General features: G+C 30.6%; 2 protein-coding genes across 2 annotated transcripts; both read right to left on the bottom strand.

Moving 5' to 3' along the window:
* Nucleotides 1–2,311: 2,311 nt before the first annotated feature.
* Nucleotides 2,312–3,483, bottom strand: LOC124845646 (small ribosomal subunit protein eS27y). Its single transcript, XM_047322777.2, has 4 exons — nucleotides 3,338–3,483; nucleotides 2,918–3,019; nucleotides 2,753–2,781; nucleotides 2,312–2,670 (listed from the first exon to the last, which is right to left on the bottom strand). Exons 1-4 carry the CDS (start codon nucleotides 3,338–3,340, stop codon nucleotides 2,544–2,546), a joined length of 261 nt encoding a protein of 86 aa, XP_047178733.1. The 5' UTR covers nucleotides 3,341–3,483; the 3' UTR covers nucleotides 2,312–2,543.
* Nucleotides 3,484–7,732: 4,249 nt separating this feature from the next.
* On the bottom strand, nucleotides 7,733–11,306 carry LOC124845642 (calcium-dependent mitochondrial ATP-magnesium/phosphate carrier protein 2-like). The gene is made up of 4 exons (XM_047322768.2): nucleotides 10,426–11,306; nucleotides 8,528–9,316; nucleotides 8,358–8,448; nucleotides 7,733–8,259 (listed from the first exon to the last, which is right to left on the bottom strand). Exons 1-4 carry the CDS (start codon nucleotides 10,805–10,807, stop codon nucleotides 8,082–8,084), a joined length of 1,440 nt encoding a protein of 479 aa, XP_047178724.1. The 5' UTR covers nucleotides 10,808–11,306; the 3' UTR covers nucleotides 7,733–8,081.
* Between the last annotated feature and the right edge of the window lie 1,055 nt (nucleotides 11,307–12,361).

Raw genomic sequence — 12,361 nt, 5'->3', positions numbered from 1 at the left:
ATAATTAATTGAGAATTTACTTTGATTAACTAGTCTTTAATTTGGTTAGGAGATTTAACAATAGACATGATTAAACACAATAGAATTTGATTGAGATTGAGAATGTACTTTGTTGAATTCATTGTGAATAATCTACAAAGGTCTTTAATTTGATTGAGAATCTACTTTGGTTAAATGCATGATCACCCTCAAATTAATTAAAAAATATACTTTAATTAATTTAAAACTTGAACAATAATAACAATTATATGTAAATAATCAATACTGGAGGTTACTTTGATTTGACAATACTAAAATTGTCTTGAAAAATAATATTAATTTAATAGCTTTAAATCACTCGCATCATTCTATCTTTTAATTTACACTTTCAAATATATCATATGTGCCACGTATTGCAAAAACGGTTTTTAACGAAATATAAGACTTAACTTTTTAAAAGTTAGGATGACTTTGAAAAAAAAAACTCAAAACTAAGTACCAGTATTAAAACTAGATAAAAACTATAACTTATTTGCTTTTTTAAAGAATTATTTATTTTTAAAATAAAATATGTTTATTATATTTTAAATGTCAAAACTAAAAGTAAATTAAACATTTATTTGTATATAATTTATTTTAAATAATTTAACGAAATAATTTTATATAAATTTTCAAAACACACAAAGATTAAAAATATGTGCTTCTACGACTATATTCAAATATAAACAATATCTATATTTATAAAAGATTACTTATTTTTAATACTTTATTCTTTAAAAAATGCTTTATTTTTATGTTTTAACAGTCAATTTTCAAAATAATGAAATTATATATTATATATCTTAGATATAATTACAATTAAAAAAATTTAAACAATTTTTTTATAAAATCAATATTCATATTTTATTTTAGAAATAATAAGTTTTCATTAATAGGAACAAATACAATTAACTTCCATTTTTTAAAATATATACAAAATAATCATTCCACTAATTCATTATCCTAAGTTATATCAAAACTATCTATTTTTTATTAATTAATAAAAACCTATCTTTGTGAAATAAAATTATTAACCTATAACTATTCTTAGGCATTCAAGATTACATAAAGATGTTTAGAGTGAAAATACAAAAAATATTAATAAAATATCATATAAAACTTGAAAACTATTGAACAAAATAAAATAATAACTGAAAATGAATTAAAAATAACTAATTTAATTCTGAAAAGTCAGTCCCACACTTTACATGAAACTTTTGGTGACTAGGACTTTTAAACAAACCCCCTATTAAATGGACCAGAAAAATAAAATTTGGTTTTAGAAAGTCAGGATCATAAACAACGAACTCAAATACCAACTCTACATTTCACTATCACATGGTGTTCTTATGATTCTTTAATACAAAATTTTCCCTATTTCCTTATTGATTCAATTTTATTGTTTTACTTCCACTAATCACTTTTGATACCCACTCTTGACCTTGTTATGCTCATAAAAACACACTAATAGTCTAGTATTTTGACTTTAACTAAGAATAAAATTTTAGAGACATACTTCTATGACGACACCATATTGAAACATGAGGAAGAATGAGTTCGATAATGAGGAACAGTCAGCAACAAAATCAATGACAAAGAAGGATAAGACTAGAGTGCTATATCCAGCAATCCTCTATCACTAACATAACATGGGTTTGATAGGTAAAATCTGTTCCAGTTCGTCTAAAGTAACGCTTGCAAATTCAAATAAAAAATGCACCAAACGGCCAATTAATGTATGATACCATGGTTCCAATTCCCATTAGTTTTACAGTTGAGTAGTGAAAGACAAACATCTGCTAAAGAGAAAAAACTGATTAAACGACATGAACAGAAACTGATTATACTACAGGTCCAAACAAAAAACAGTCATGCATCCTAAACCCATTAGGAAGCTCCACTACGACTCAGCATCTAAGCTATAGACAATAGAAGCCTTTTGAGCAGAAATATGCGGCAACTTTGTTATGATGTAGGGCAAATCTTGTCGCTTCAACTGCTAAAACTAGAGCAGTAAAGCAGCCAAGGTACCCTTTCATTGTTGAATTTATTTGTGCCTACGCACCTTAAAAGGAGTGCGCCACATAGAATACCCTCTCTCGTGGAATACCACGCCACCCCTCACTAAAGAAGGAAGCGCTCGGCCTTAGGCACACAAGAAAGTAAACCATGGTAACTTACACATGGAAAAACCAAAGTCGATATGGAAGGAACCCAAGAAGATGTATTATAATTCAAATGCACTTAACAAATATATACAATGCATGTTCATTACATACATTGCAAAAATAAATATCCAAACTACACTATATATTCATTGAGTAAGCAAATCTGTAAAATAAATATCCAGAAAGTACTAAAAAGAGGATTAGGTAGTACAATTTAACAAAAATTAATACATAGTTAAAATTGATTTCATATAAAAATACTTTTCAACACCATTGATAAAGAAAACCTTTTACTGCACCATTCAATCTTCCTTCTTCCTAAATGAGCACTAGAGAAAACCTTGATTACTGCACTATTCAATCTCCCTTCTTCCTAAATGAGCACCCTTCCGTTAACCTGGCTCTTCCACCTGTTGGTTGGCACAACACTGTTTGGCAGTTACCACATACCACGACTGTCTGAGAGTGGCTAAACACAGTTGTTCTGCATAGTCAAATTCGCATCATTAATTCATATATCATTATAATAAAAAAAATTAAAATAAAAAGAAATAGATCCTACTTACATATTGAAGCAGCCTTGGCACTTGACATCCTGCAACAAATAATCTAAAGTTTACTAATAGAGCTTTTTCATAAATAGAAAAATTAATAACATTTTCCATTCCAAATATTAATAATAATGATAATAATAATAATAATAGTAATAATAATAATAAGAGATTCTGTACCATGAAAAAAGAATTTGGTGACTGAACAAGACGCTTGAGCTTGTGCTTTCTCTTCTCCAACTCAGCCGGAGGATTCAGCAAATCAATATCGTTTTGAAGAACCTATTCAATTATAAAATCAGATAAGCAAATTTCAGGCAGAATACAATATGAATATAAATTATATCTTACTTCTTCTACACAAAAATAACACGGAAAGGTTCTATCAAACAATAAAATTATAAAAAAACTTGTCTGAACTTTGTTTAAAACCAAAACAATTCAGGAACCACATTTATCAAAAGAAAGAAAATTTGTCATTCTCTTCTTTGTTTCATAAGACATCATTTAGAGGTAAAAATGCATACGATTAGATAAATGAAAATACTAAGCAAATATTGAAGAAACAATCTCAGATCTAATGCGAAAAATAAGACTCACCATTGTGTGCAGAAAGCGGCTGAAAACCTAAGAAAAACTCTTAACCCTAGGTTTTGCAGCAGCAAAGAAGGAAGAAGAGGCAGTGGGAAATCGAATTATAAAGCTGTTGCGTTGATATTTGGGTCGGCCCAGATGGACACATTGACGCTTCTGTTGCTATCAATACTCCTTCGTTTACTTTCTGCACACCTCATTTTATTATCTTCACTCAATTTTTTATGTAAAATAAACCCTTATTTAACTCCAACGTTTCAAAACACTCTTATTTCTTTTGCGCCATGCACTTCCCCATGTACTACAAATGTCCTTTCATGTTTTTTTCTCTCTAACATTGTCATAATGCTTCTAGTATAAGAAGGACTAGTTAAAATTACATTTGCTTCTCCCTTGCTTATAACAATGCTTCTAGAATTTTAAATATTAATTAAAATAAATTTTCTTTCTCACGAAATTTTGGTTGAAAATGTCTCCTCATTAGTTCTTTTAGAAATAATTTTTTGTGGTTTTTATAATTTTAAGAAAATATTTTTGCAAAACACCATTGAATTTCATGGTGCAAAAAATACTCTCCAAATATGAAAAACAAGAATATGTAACCAAAGATACATTTTGAAATGTAAAAATGAAAAGATTATTTACAAAATATTTTTAGAATTTTCTTTTTATCATTTCAAATGTCCTTGTTACATACTTTAACTTTTAAGATTTTGGAAAGTACTCTCAAAAATAATTTTTTTTCATTTTCAATATATATTAAGTATTTTCTCAATTGTAAAATAATAAATTAAAATATGGTATTTGTATTTTTCGTAATAATGTTTAATAAAATATTTATATAAATATATGAATAGTTGAAATTTTTAATGAATAAATTTTTAACTTAGTATTTTTGAATATATATATATATATATTATGTATATATATATATACATATATATGTATATTAATATATATATATATTATATATTATATATATATATATATATAATATTATATATATATATACATATATATATGTATATATATATACATATTATATATATATACATATATATATATATACATATATATATATATATATTATAATGTATGTATAATATACTTTCCATAAAATATTGTTATATCATTAAAATTGGATTAAGTATATTTTTAGTATTTGAATTTTGACATAAAATTAATTTTTTTTTAATTTTAATATATTTTGCTTCTCAAACTTAAAAATATGAATGGATATAATTGTTTAACTCAACTATGTTAAATATTTTTTGACTTGTTAAATGCATTTTTTTAGTGAATATTAAAAAGAAAATGTGTTAAACAGTATAAACAGCTTAAATACTAGCATGAAACGTGTTTGACAAGTCAAAAGAAATCAAGTAATGAGATTAAAATAATCATATTCACTTTTAAAGTTTAGAGACTAAGAAATATCAAACTTTCTAATAGGGACGAGTTCCAATTTCGTGTCAAATTCAATAACTAAAAACATATTTGTCCCATAAAATTATTTTAAAATACTTCATAAAACCATTTATAAAGTTAAGACAACATAAACTCATTACAAGTTATGCAAGATGACCATGAACAATTAAGAAAATAACATTTAAAAACTAGTTGAACTATAAGACAAGATCATTGTTGAAGTAAAGTGGATATTAGAAAAAAAGTTCAATAAAGTAAGATATTGAAAAATAAGACTATATCAGTGGTCAAAAGTTATTCACATAAAAGGACAAACTACACAAAGACTTATGCAACAAAGTTGTACGATTGGAGACAATATATACCATGCTTCCATTATCTATTCTTAATAATACAAAGTTATATCAATGGATGTCAAAAATACATTTTGCATTGATAATACAAAGGAAAAACTTTATACAAAACTATTAGAAAAGTGATGTCTTATATCTCAACCAAGAGGGAGGGACAAATTGGTTAGGCCTTTAAAAATTTGTTCTTTTCAAAAGCTTCTCAAAATCTTTGAGTTTTCTTGAAATCAATAAAACAAGTATATGAATCAACAATAAAAGAGAAAGGAGAGAAATATCAACACAATAATATATATTGGTTCGGCCAAGCATACATATAGTCTTCTTTCAACAACCTTAGTTGAAGGGATTCCACTATAATGATTGAGTTACAAAAATACAAAGATATACCCTCTCAATGTACTTCTTACCCCACTCAAAATCACTTATAATAAAATATGTGAACACCTCACAATCTTACCAAACTAGAGAGCAATCTCAACTCTCTAAACACCTTGAGAGCAATCCCAACTCTCAATGAAGAACACCACAGTTCTCTCCTCCTACCTAACCTACACAGGAACACAATCCACTTGATTGCAAATGATGAATTTGATCTTCACAGTAGTACACTAGTAGTGCATAATTGATCAGAACTCTTTCAGCTCAGTTTTCTTGCAAGAATCTTGATGATTAACTCAAATGTGATATTTGATTCTCCAAGACTTATTCTTAGACACTTTTGCAATCAATACTCAATCAAAAAGTTAGTTATGAAATTGATAGTTCAAAGATTGTTTTGAAACAACGTGCAAGACGGTTATTTATAGGATTTTTGAATCCTGACGCACTTTAATTGATTATGCAATTAATGTAATCGGTTAAGTTTTTCCTTATGCTTTAACAGTTTTACATATGTTAAAAATTTAACAGATTATATAGCGCATGTAATCGATTATGCAATATATACAAGCTAATAACAAACATATATGACCATTCTAGACAATTAAGGCTTTAATGAAATTGATTTTCACAAGATAAACAATTTAACTGATTAGGAAACTTCTGATTAGGAAACTTCTGTAATAGGTTAAGTTCAACACTTAAGCAAATTTTCAAATCAATTTCCATTCCAAACAGATCAATGAATTAAACAAACATATGTTGACATAACGTGTTTTAATTGATTATACAACTAATGTAATTGATTACTACACAATTGTTTGCCCCTATTAAGCATATCTAATATCTGGAAAAAAATCTAATCGATTATATACAATGTCTAATTGATTATTTCTACCATAAATGTAATGTACAATCTGTTTAAACTTATGATTCATTTACAAACAATGAATGGATACATTAAGCATTTCAAGCACAAACACAATAAGTATAAAACAATTGTTATGTCATTTTTTTTGCAAGAAAATAAAATAAAGTACGAAATCTGAAAAATTGTTTTCGCGAAACTTCATAAAGAATAATCTACATGAAATGCATATCTCTATTTCAAACTATTACTCTCTTCTTCTAGTATTCAGGAGATTATAAGCTTCAACAAACACGAAGATGTGAAGAGAAGAAATGAATTCAGTGAAAAAGAAGAAATGATTTGGTAGTGCTATGGGAGAGTAAATAACGGGCAACACAATAAATACAGGTTGATAAACAATAACTATTATTTACCTATTTAATTTAATATATTATATATATAAATTTGTAAGATTAAAATCGGCATCAGTGAAAATTGGGGTAAACGTGGGGGTGTAGGAAGAAACCCCCATTTTATATGTTCTACTAAAAACTATTTGAATAGAAATATGGTAAAGGTGCAATCAGGTTGCAACACACACTCAAAAAGCTTGCAGACACAAGGTGACTGTAACAATTAATATGGTATAAATAAACAGGTTCCACTCTTCACCCTTAGCCCTAAGACAATATAGACTCTCACCCCTGCAATCAGCAATCCCCTAATGATCCTATATGACATCGCAAATTAAACCAATAACCAAATTATTGTTATTATTATTTAGAAGAAACAAATTATTAATATGATTTAGTTTTTAAATACTATGAAATATTACAGACTTAATCTAGTTACTGAAATTGTGAAAATACCAGTTCGATTGCTAAAGCTTGCTTCGTTAAAAAGTGATTAAAAGTGTCATATTACAAACATTAGTTCATTCTACAATAAAATATGTGTGTATGTATTTGGACATAGGTGTAGTAAAATATGCTGTCCTTTGTCATGCTACATTATGATTAAGTTCATTTGCCAAACTCTTTTATCAAAGATTATAACCGCTGGTTAAATGAGTCACTATAGAAGGATTATTTTGTTTAGAGCTATTGCAAAAAAAATATTTAAACATTACATTCTTCGAAAGCTTTTCCAAACAGGATATAACATTACTTTTTGCAGATGAAACTATCTTATTTAGAAAAACTGTTTAATTTAAACACCAAAGCAATGTCTAAATAAATTATGTGATAATCTTCAGGCAGACTTCAGCAAATTTAAAATGACATTGTGACAACGACATACATTAGAGTGACAAACTAACTCAAAAGGTACAAAAGTATTCAGAAGTTCAAAAAATAATTTATCATTTTAAAGGGGGATGGGAAGTCAAACAAATACAAGAACCAATTGTTAGATAATGATTAGCAAATGTGAGGCATTACATGTTACAAAATCGGATCCTAACTGTGTTCTTTTTTGTGTGTACAGTCTAGCATACAACAAAATCTGCTCAAGGATATGCAGCTTCGTACTAACTAGTTTCATGAAGCAGCATCCAGGACAAACCAATTTCGTCCTTCAAGAATTTTGAAGAGATGTTATTTAACAATGATTTAAACAATTGACATAAAATCAATTAGGGAATTTATTCTTGTAATTAATGTCTAATGCAGAACCAATTCAGTAGTTGCCAATGGTCAGCCATGTCAATTAGAGTAATTACCAAATGAAGCGACAAAGTTCTTCACTCCAAATCCAAGCCTTTTTTCATATGCTCATAGACCAAATAAGTAATACTAGCAGCTGGAACAACTTTGAGTAGGTTAGGAAATAATCCTTTGTAGAATCCCCTTAAACCTTCATGCTTAAAAGTTCTCCTGAATACATCTGCCATCCCCGTATAAGCACGTTGAGCCTGCATTCTGAAATAAACAGCCATGTTAGTTCTAATTTCTATAAAAAGGAAATTAACTTGTTATATGTTAAGCTGCAACTAAGACATTACACAACCAAAGCTTACCTTGTTCTAACAACTTGCAATGGGTAAACACAGGTTGCTCCAAGGGCACCTGATACCGTCCCACATCCTAATTGTACAAGAGGACCAGGGTCTACAGAAAACCTCAGAATTTCAACACACAATTATAGCACATCTGGCATTGAACACGACATACAAAATATGTTCATTACCTTCATCATGAAGAATATATATCTTGGACATGTCTTTCAACGATTCATATGCAGCAAGATCTATGCCAGCATAAGGGATAATCCCCAGAATAGAAGGAATCAAACCCTTATAAAATGCCCGGGGTCCTTCCTTAACCCATATATCTTTTGCCAGGCTTCCAAGACTGGGAAATTTTCCACCTTCACAAGCATGAGTTTGTATTCGTGTTTTAAGAAGATCCAAAGGATATATTGCAGTTTGAGCTATAGCACCAGCCGTACCACCAGCTATAAGCCGTCCCATAGTACCAACATCAGCCTTTGTCCCTTCTCCTTTAGCATTCACAATGAAGCCCTTTAGCATCTCATAGGTGTAAAATCTAATAGCACTCTCAGGGGCCACCTTAAGAACATTTAAGCCATTGCCTCGAAAAAATCCTAAGAAACCACCTTCTTTCCATATATGTTTTACTGCAGGCATTATATGAGCTCGTGTTGTTTGCACTTGCAATACAACCTTCAAACGATCAAGGGGTGCAGTTATTGTACGTGATGCAGCACCTGCTACACCTCCTGCAATCAGATAGCTACTTGCATGGATGTGTTTGCTAATACCTGCTGGAATAACAGTTTGTTCCCCAATATCAACTAGGCATACACGCTCCAAATAATGATAAATGTTCTCAATGGTTGCTTCATGAGGGTAAAGCAGCAGAAAATCCCTCCATTCTCCAAATGTTATAACCCCATTATGATCCTTGTCAACACGCTCAACAAATCGAGCAAGTTCCACATCATCAATCTGAATCCCTATAAAAGAGAGACTAGTGTGGCTTATAGAATGAAATAACCACTAAAGTACATCAAGACCAAGAAGTACCTAACCACAAAGACAATACACTAAATAAATTAGAGACTGCTATTTAGCTGACATTTGCAATCAGAATAGAAATAAAGCTGTTTATACTGTACAATCTAACAAATCAGACAATAAAGGAAATCGTCTTAGAATTTTATTTTATACTCAATTTAACCTCAAACTAGTTCATAATGTGAATGCTTCCCCCACTTATATAAGAGATTATTACATGGTTGGTTGGGGATCTCCACATGACGCATTGTTTTTTGGAATCTTAAGGCGGCTACGTGTCACATAAACTTTGCTGGGGATAATGGATATGTAATAAATAATTGATCCCAGTTACTAGTTATAGAACTTGTAACACTCCTTACACAGGGATTAGATATATGTCAAACGAAAAGTTATTGACAGAACATTTGTTGATACTCCGATAGCGGGTGATCTAATATATCATACAACAACCATTAACGGTTAACACAGTGTATTTGTCAATTAACGAGTAAGTGATTCATAATCCTGCTGTAATAAGCTCTCATCATTGATAAAAAAGCATACTGAAAACAATACTTATAAGTGACTCCTATCATAATCTTCCAATAAGTTCCAAGTTACCAAAATAAACTGACTGTAAACTCTCATTGATAAAAAGCGCATTGAAAACAAACACCAATTTAATAAATCCTTGTCATCATCATTTAAGAGCGCACACATAAATTTTGGCTTAACAGCTTAGTTTACTAAACCAAGTCAATGTTACTTTAGGCCATGTTAGGAAAAATTAAATCAGCTAAAAATAACTTATGGTCAGGCCAAAAAATGAAGGAAACAATCTTATTAATTTTTCCAAACTCTGAATTGTTTTTTCTTATATATAATTTATTTCTTAGCTCACATTTATTTTTCCTTCACATATAGTATTTTCTCCAGAACTGCTTAATAAACAAGCAAACCAAGTCAATATGCGATTCTCCCCAGAACAACCAAAACCAAAACGCAGGTCCTTGACGCAAAACGACAAGCCAAAATCAAGTCTGAGCATTTAGCGTGTATTGCTCACCTGCTCTCACAAGCGCGCGCCAGAGCTCCTCAGGCGAAATACACCCACTGTGCTCCACATCGATCGCCTGAAATATCCGATACAGTTCCACCTCTTTCTCCTCCATGTACCTCTTGAACTCTCCGTACTCCACTCGCCCATCCTTGTCTGCACCGCACGCGCTAAGCAAGTCCCGCGCGTAGTCGCTCTCAGAGGGCATTCCCAGCGCGGCAAGTCCCCTCTCGATCAGCGCGTGGTCCAAGTACCCGCGTCCCTGCGCGTCGAAGAACCCAAAGAGCGAGCGAATCCGCGCCTCTCTCTGAGGCGCGCTTTCACCTGACGCTAACAAGACGTGATCCATCGTCACCTCCGGTTCCTCGCTCTTTCTTCGGTTCGCACCCATACGGTTCCGCTAGGTTCGGAGGGTGGATCGGATTCAAGGTCCGATGAAATCGAAGGAGGAATGTGGTGGAAAAGGAATAAGTGCGGGCATCAATTAGGGAAAGAAGATGAAAGTGGTGGTTATTTTTTAGGAAAAGGAATATTCGGAGTTGTGCGAGTGGGGGCAAAGACGCGACGGTGGCCGCGGCGGCGGAGAGGGGTCGCCGGCGGAGGCTGGGAGAACGCGAAGCAGCTTTTTTGGTTGTGGGCGAGAGGTTATTGGTTGAGACGAAAAAAGAATAATAAAAAGACAGAAGAAATGAAGAACGTGATGAACTGGTGGCAGGAGTGTTTCTGACAGCGTAGTGTGCAGTTAGAGTTTTAACTGTCTGCACTATTTCTTACTTACCATTTAAGTCAAACTTTTATGAGAAAGTTCTCCATTTTCAATGATTTTAAAATTTTTTCCTTTTTATTTTATTTTATTTTAATTTATTCCACCTTTATTCCTTTGTTCAACGCATTCTATTCTTTTTCACGTAAAATCCTGTGGAAAAATCCAAATAAACAATTTGTTGAATAGAAAATGCAAGAAAGTTTGTAACTTTTCTCTTGTCAATTTTATTACTATTAGTTCTATTATTTGGAGAAAAAGAGTCGGTTTTAATAAACGGATTTCATTCTTTTATGTTTTTAATCTTTTATAGTGGGCGACGCTAAACCTTGTGATAATAGGAGAAAATTAAATGCTTAAAAAATGTTCAATTAATATTTGGGAAAAAGAAATAGATTCCTATAGAGGAACTTGGTGCATGTTATAATAAATATACCGTGGATTTGGGATTAAAAGAGAAGGGCACAAAACTAAAGAGTGATCTTATGTATAATATTGTTCTACGTTACCTTCCTAATTTATGGAGATTATTATTTAAATAAAAAATTGAGGACTGACATTTATTTATTTATTTTATATGTAGCTCATAATTGAATTAAGTAAAACAAGTATAAAATTTTAATTACTTCAAATATCTTCTATAACCAAATATCAAATAATATAATTGAAAATATAAAATAATCTTTATATAAAATATATGCTTAATTATTAATTTAATCGATATTTAGGTTTATTATTATTTTTGTACTTATATTTTTATTTATTCAAATGAAATATAGTTTCTAAATAATTTATGTAATCCTTCCATTAAATTGATATTAACAATATTAGAAGGTAATTATATATCAATTTAAACCATTAGGACAATAAACTTTAATGTGCTAATGGTTAAGGTTTTAAAGTCAAATTGGGTGGCAAGAATAGAAGGGATGGTAGGTTAAGGGAAGGAGAGGAGGTTTTGGAGAACTCAGGAAGAAGAGGAGCTTTGAGAACAATGTCGACAATTGAAGAGGAAGATGGGAGTAGGTGATGATGAGTGTCATAGTGGTGGTGGTAATATAGATCCAAAATGCATAGCATAATCATATATTAATCCATAATGGACCCACACGTTGATTCATGATGAAAATAGAATGTGGAATCGTACTTGAATTTGCCATTAAGAGGGATGTGGATGATGAT

This window comes from Vigna umbellata, chromosome 4 (genome assembly GCF_029865625.1).
Source record: "Vigna umbellata cultivar VRB3 chromosome 4, Vumbellata_1.0, whole genome shotgun sequence".
Lineage (NCBI taxonomy): Eukaryota > Viridiplantae > Streptophyta > Magnoliopsida > Fabales > Fabaceae > Vigna > Vigna umbellata.
This window is presented reverse-complemented; position numbering and strand designations above follow the sequence as displayed.

Coding starts and splice junctions, on each gene's coding strand:
- LOC124845646 (XM_047322777.2), bottom strand. Junction 2,782..2,917: donor CACCAAATTCTTTTTTCATG/GTACAGAATCTC, acceptor TATTTGTTGCAG/GATGTCAAGTGCCAAGGCTG. Junction 2,671..2,752: donor TGCCAAGGCTGCTTCAATAT/GTAAGTAGGATC, acceptor TTGACTATGCAG/AACAACTGTGTTTAGCCACT.
- LOC124845642 (XM_047322768.2), bottom strand. CDS start 10,807: ATGGGTGCGAACCGAAGAAAGAGCGAGGAACCGGAGGTGACGATGGAT. Junction 8,449..8,527: donor ATATATTCTTCATGATGAAG/GTAATGAACATA, acceptor GGTTTTCTGTAG/ACCCTGGTCCTCTTGTACAA. Junction 8,260..8,357: donor TTGCAAGTTGTTAGAACAAG/GTAAGCTTTGGT, acceptor TGTTTATTTCAG/AATGCAGGCTCAACGTGCTT.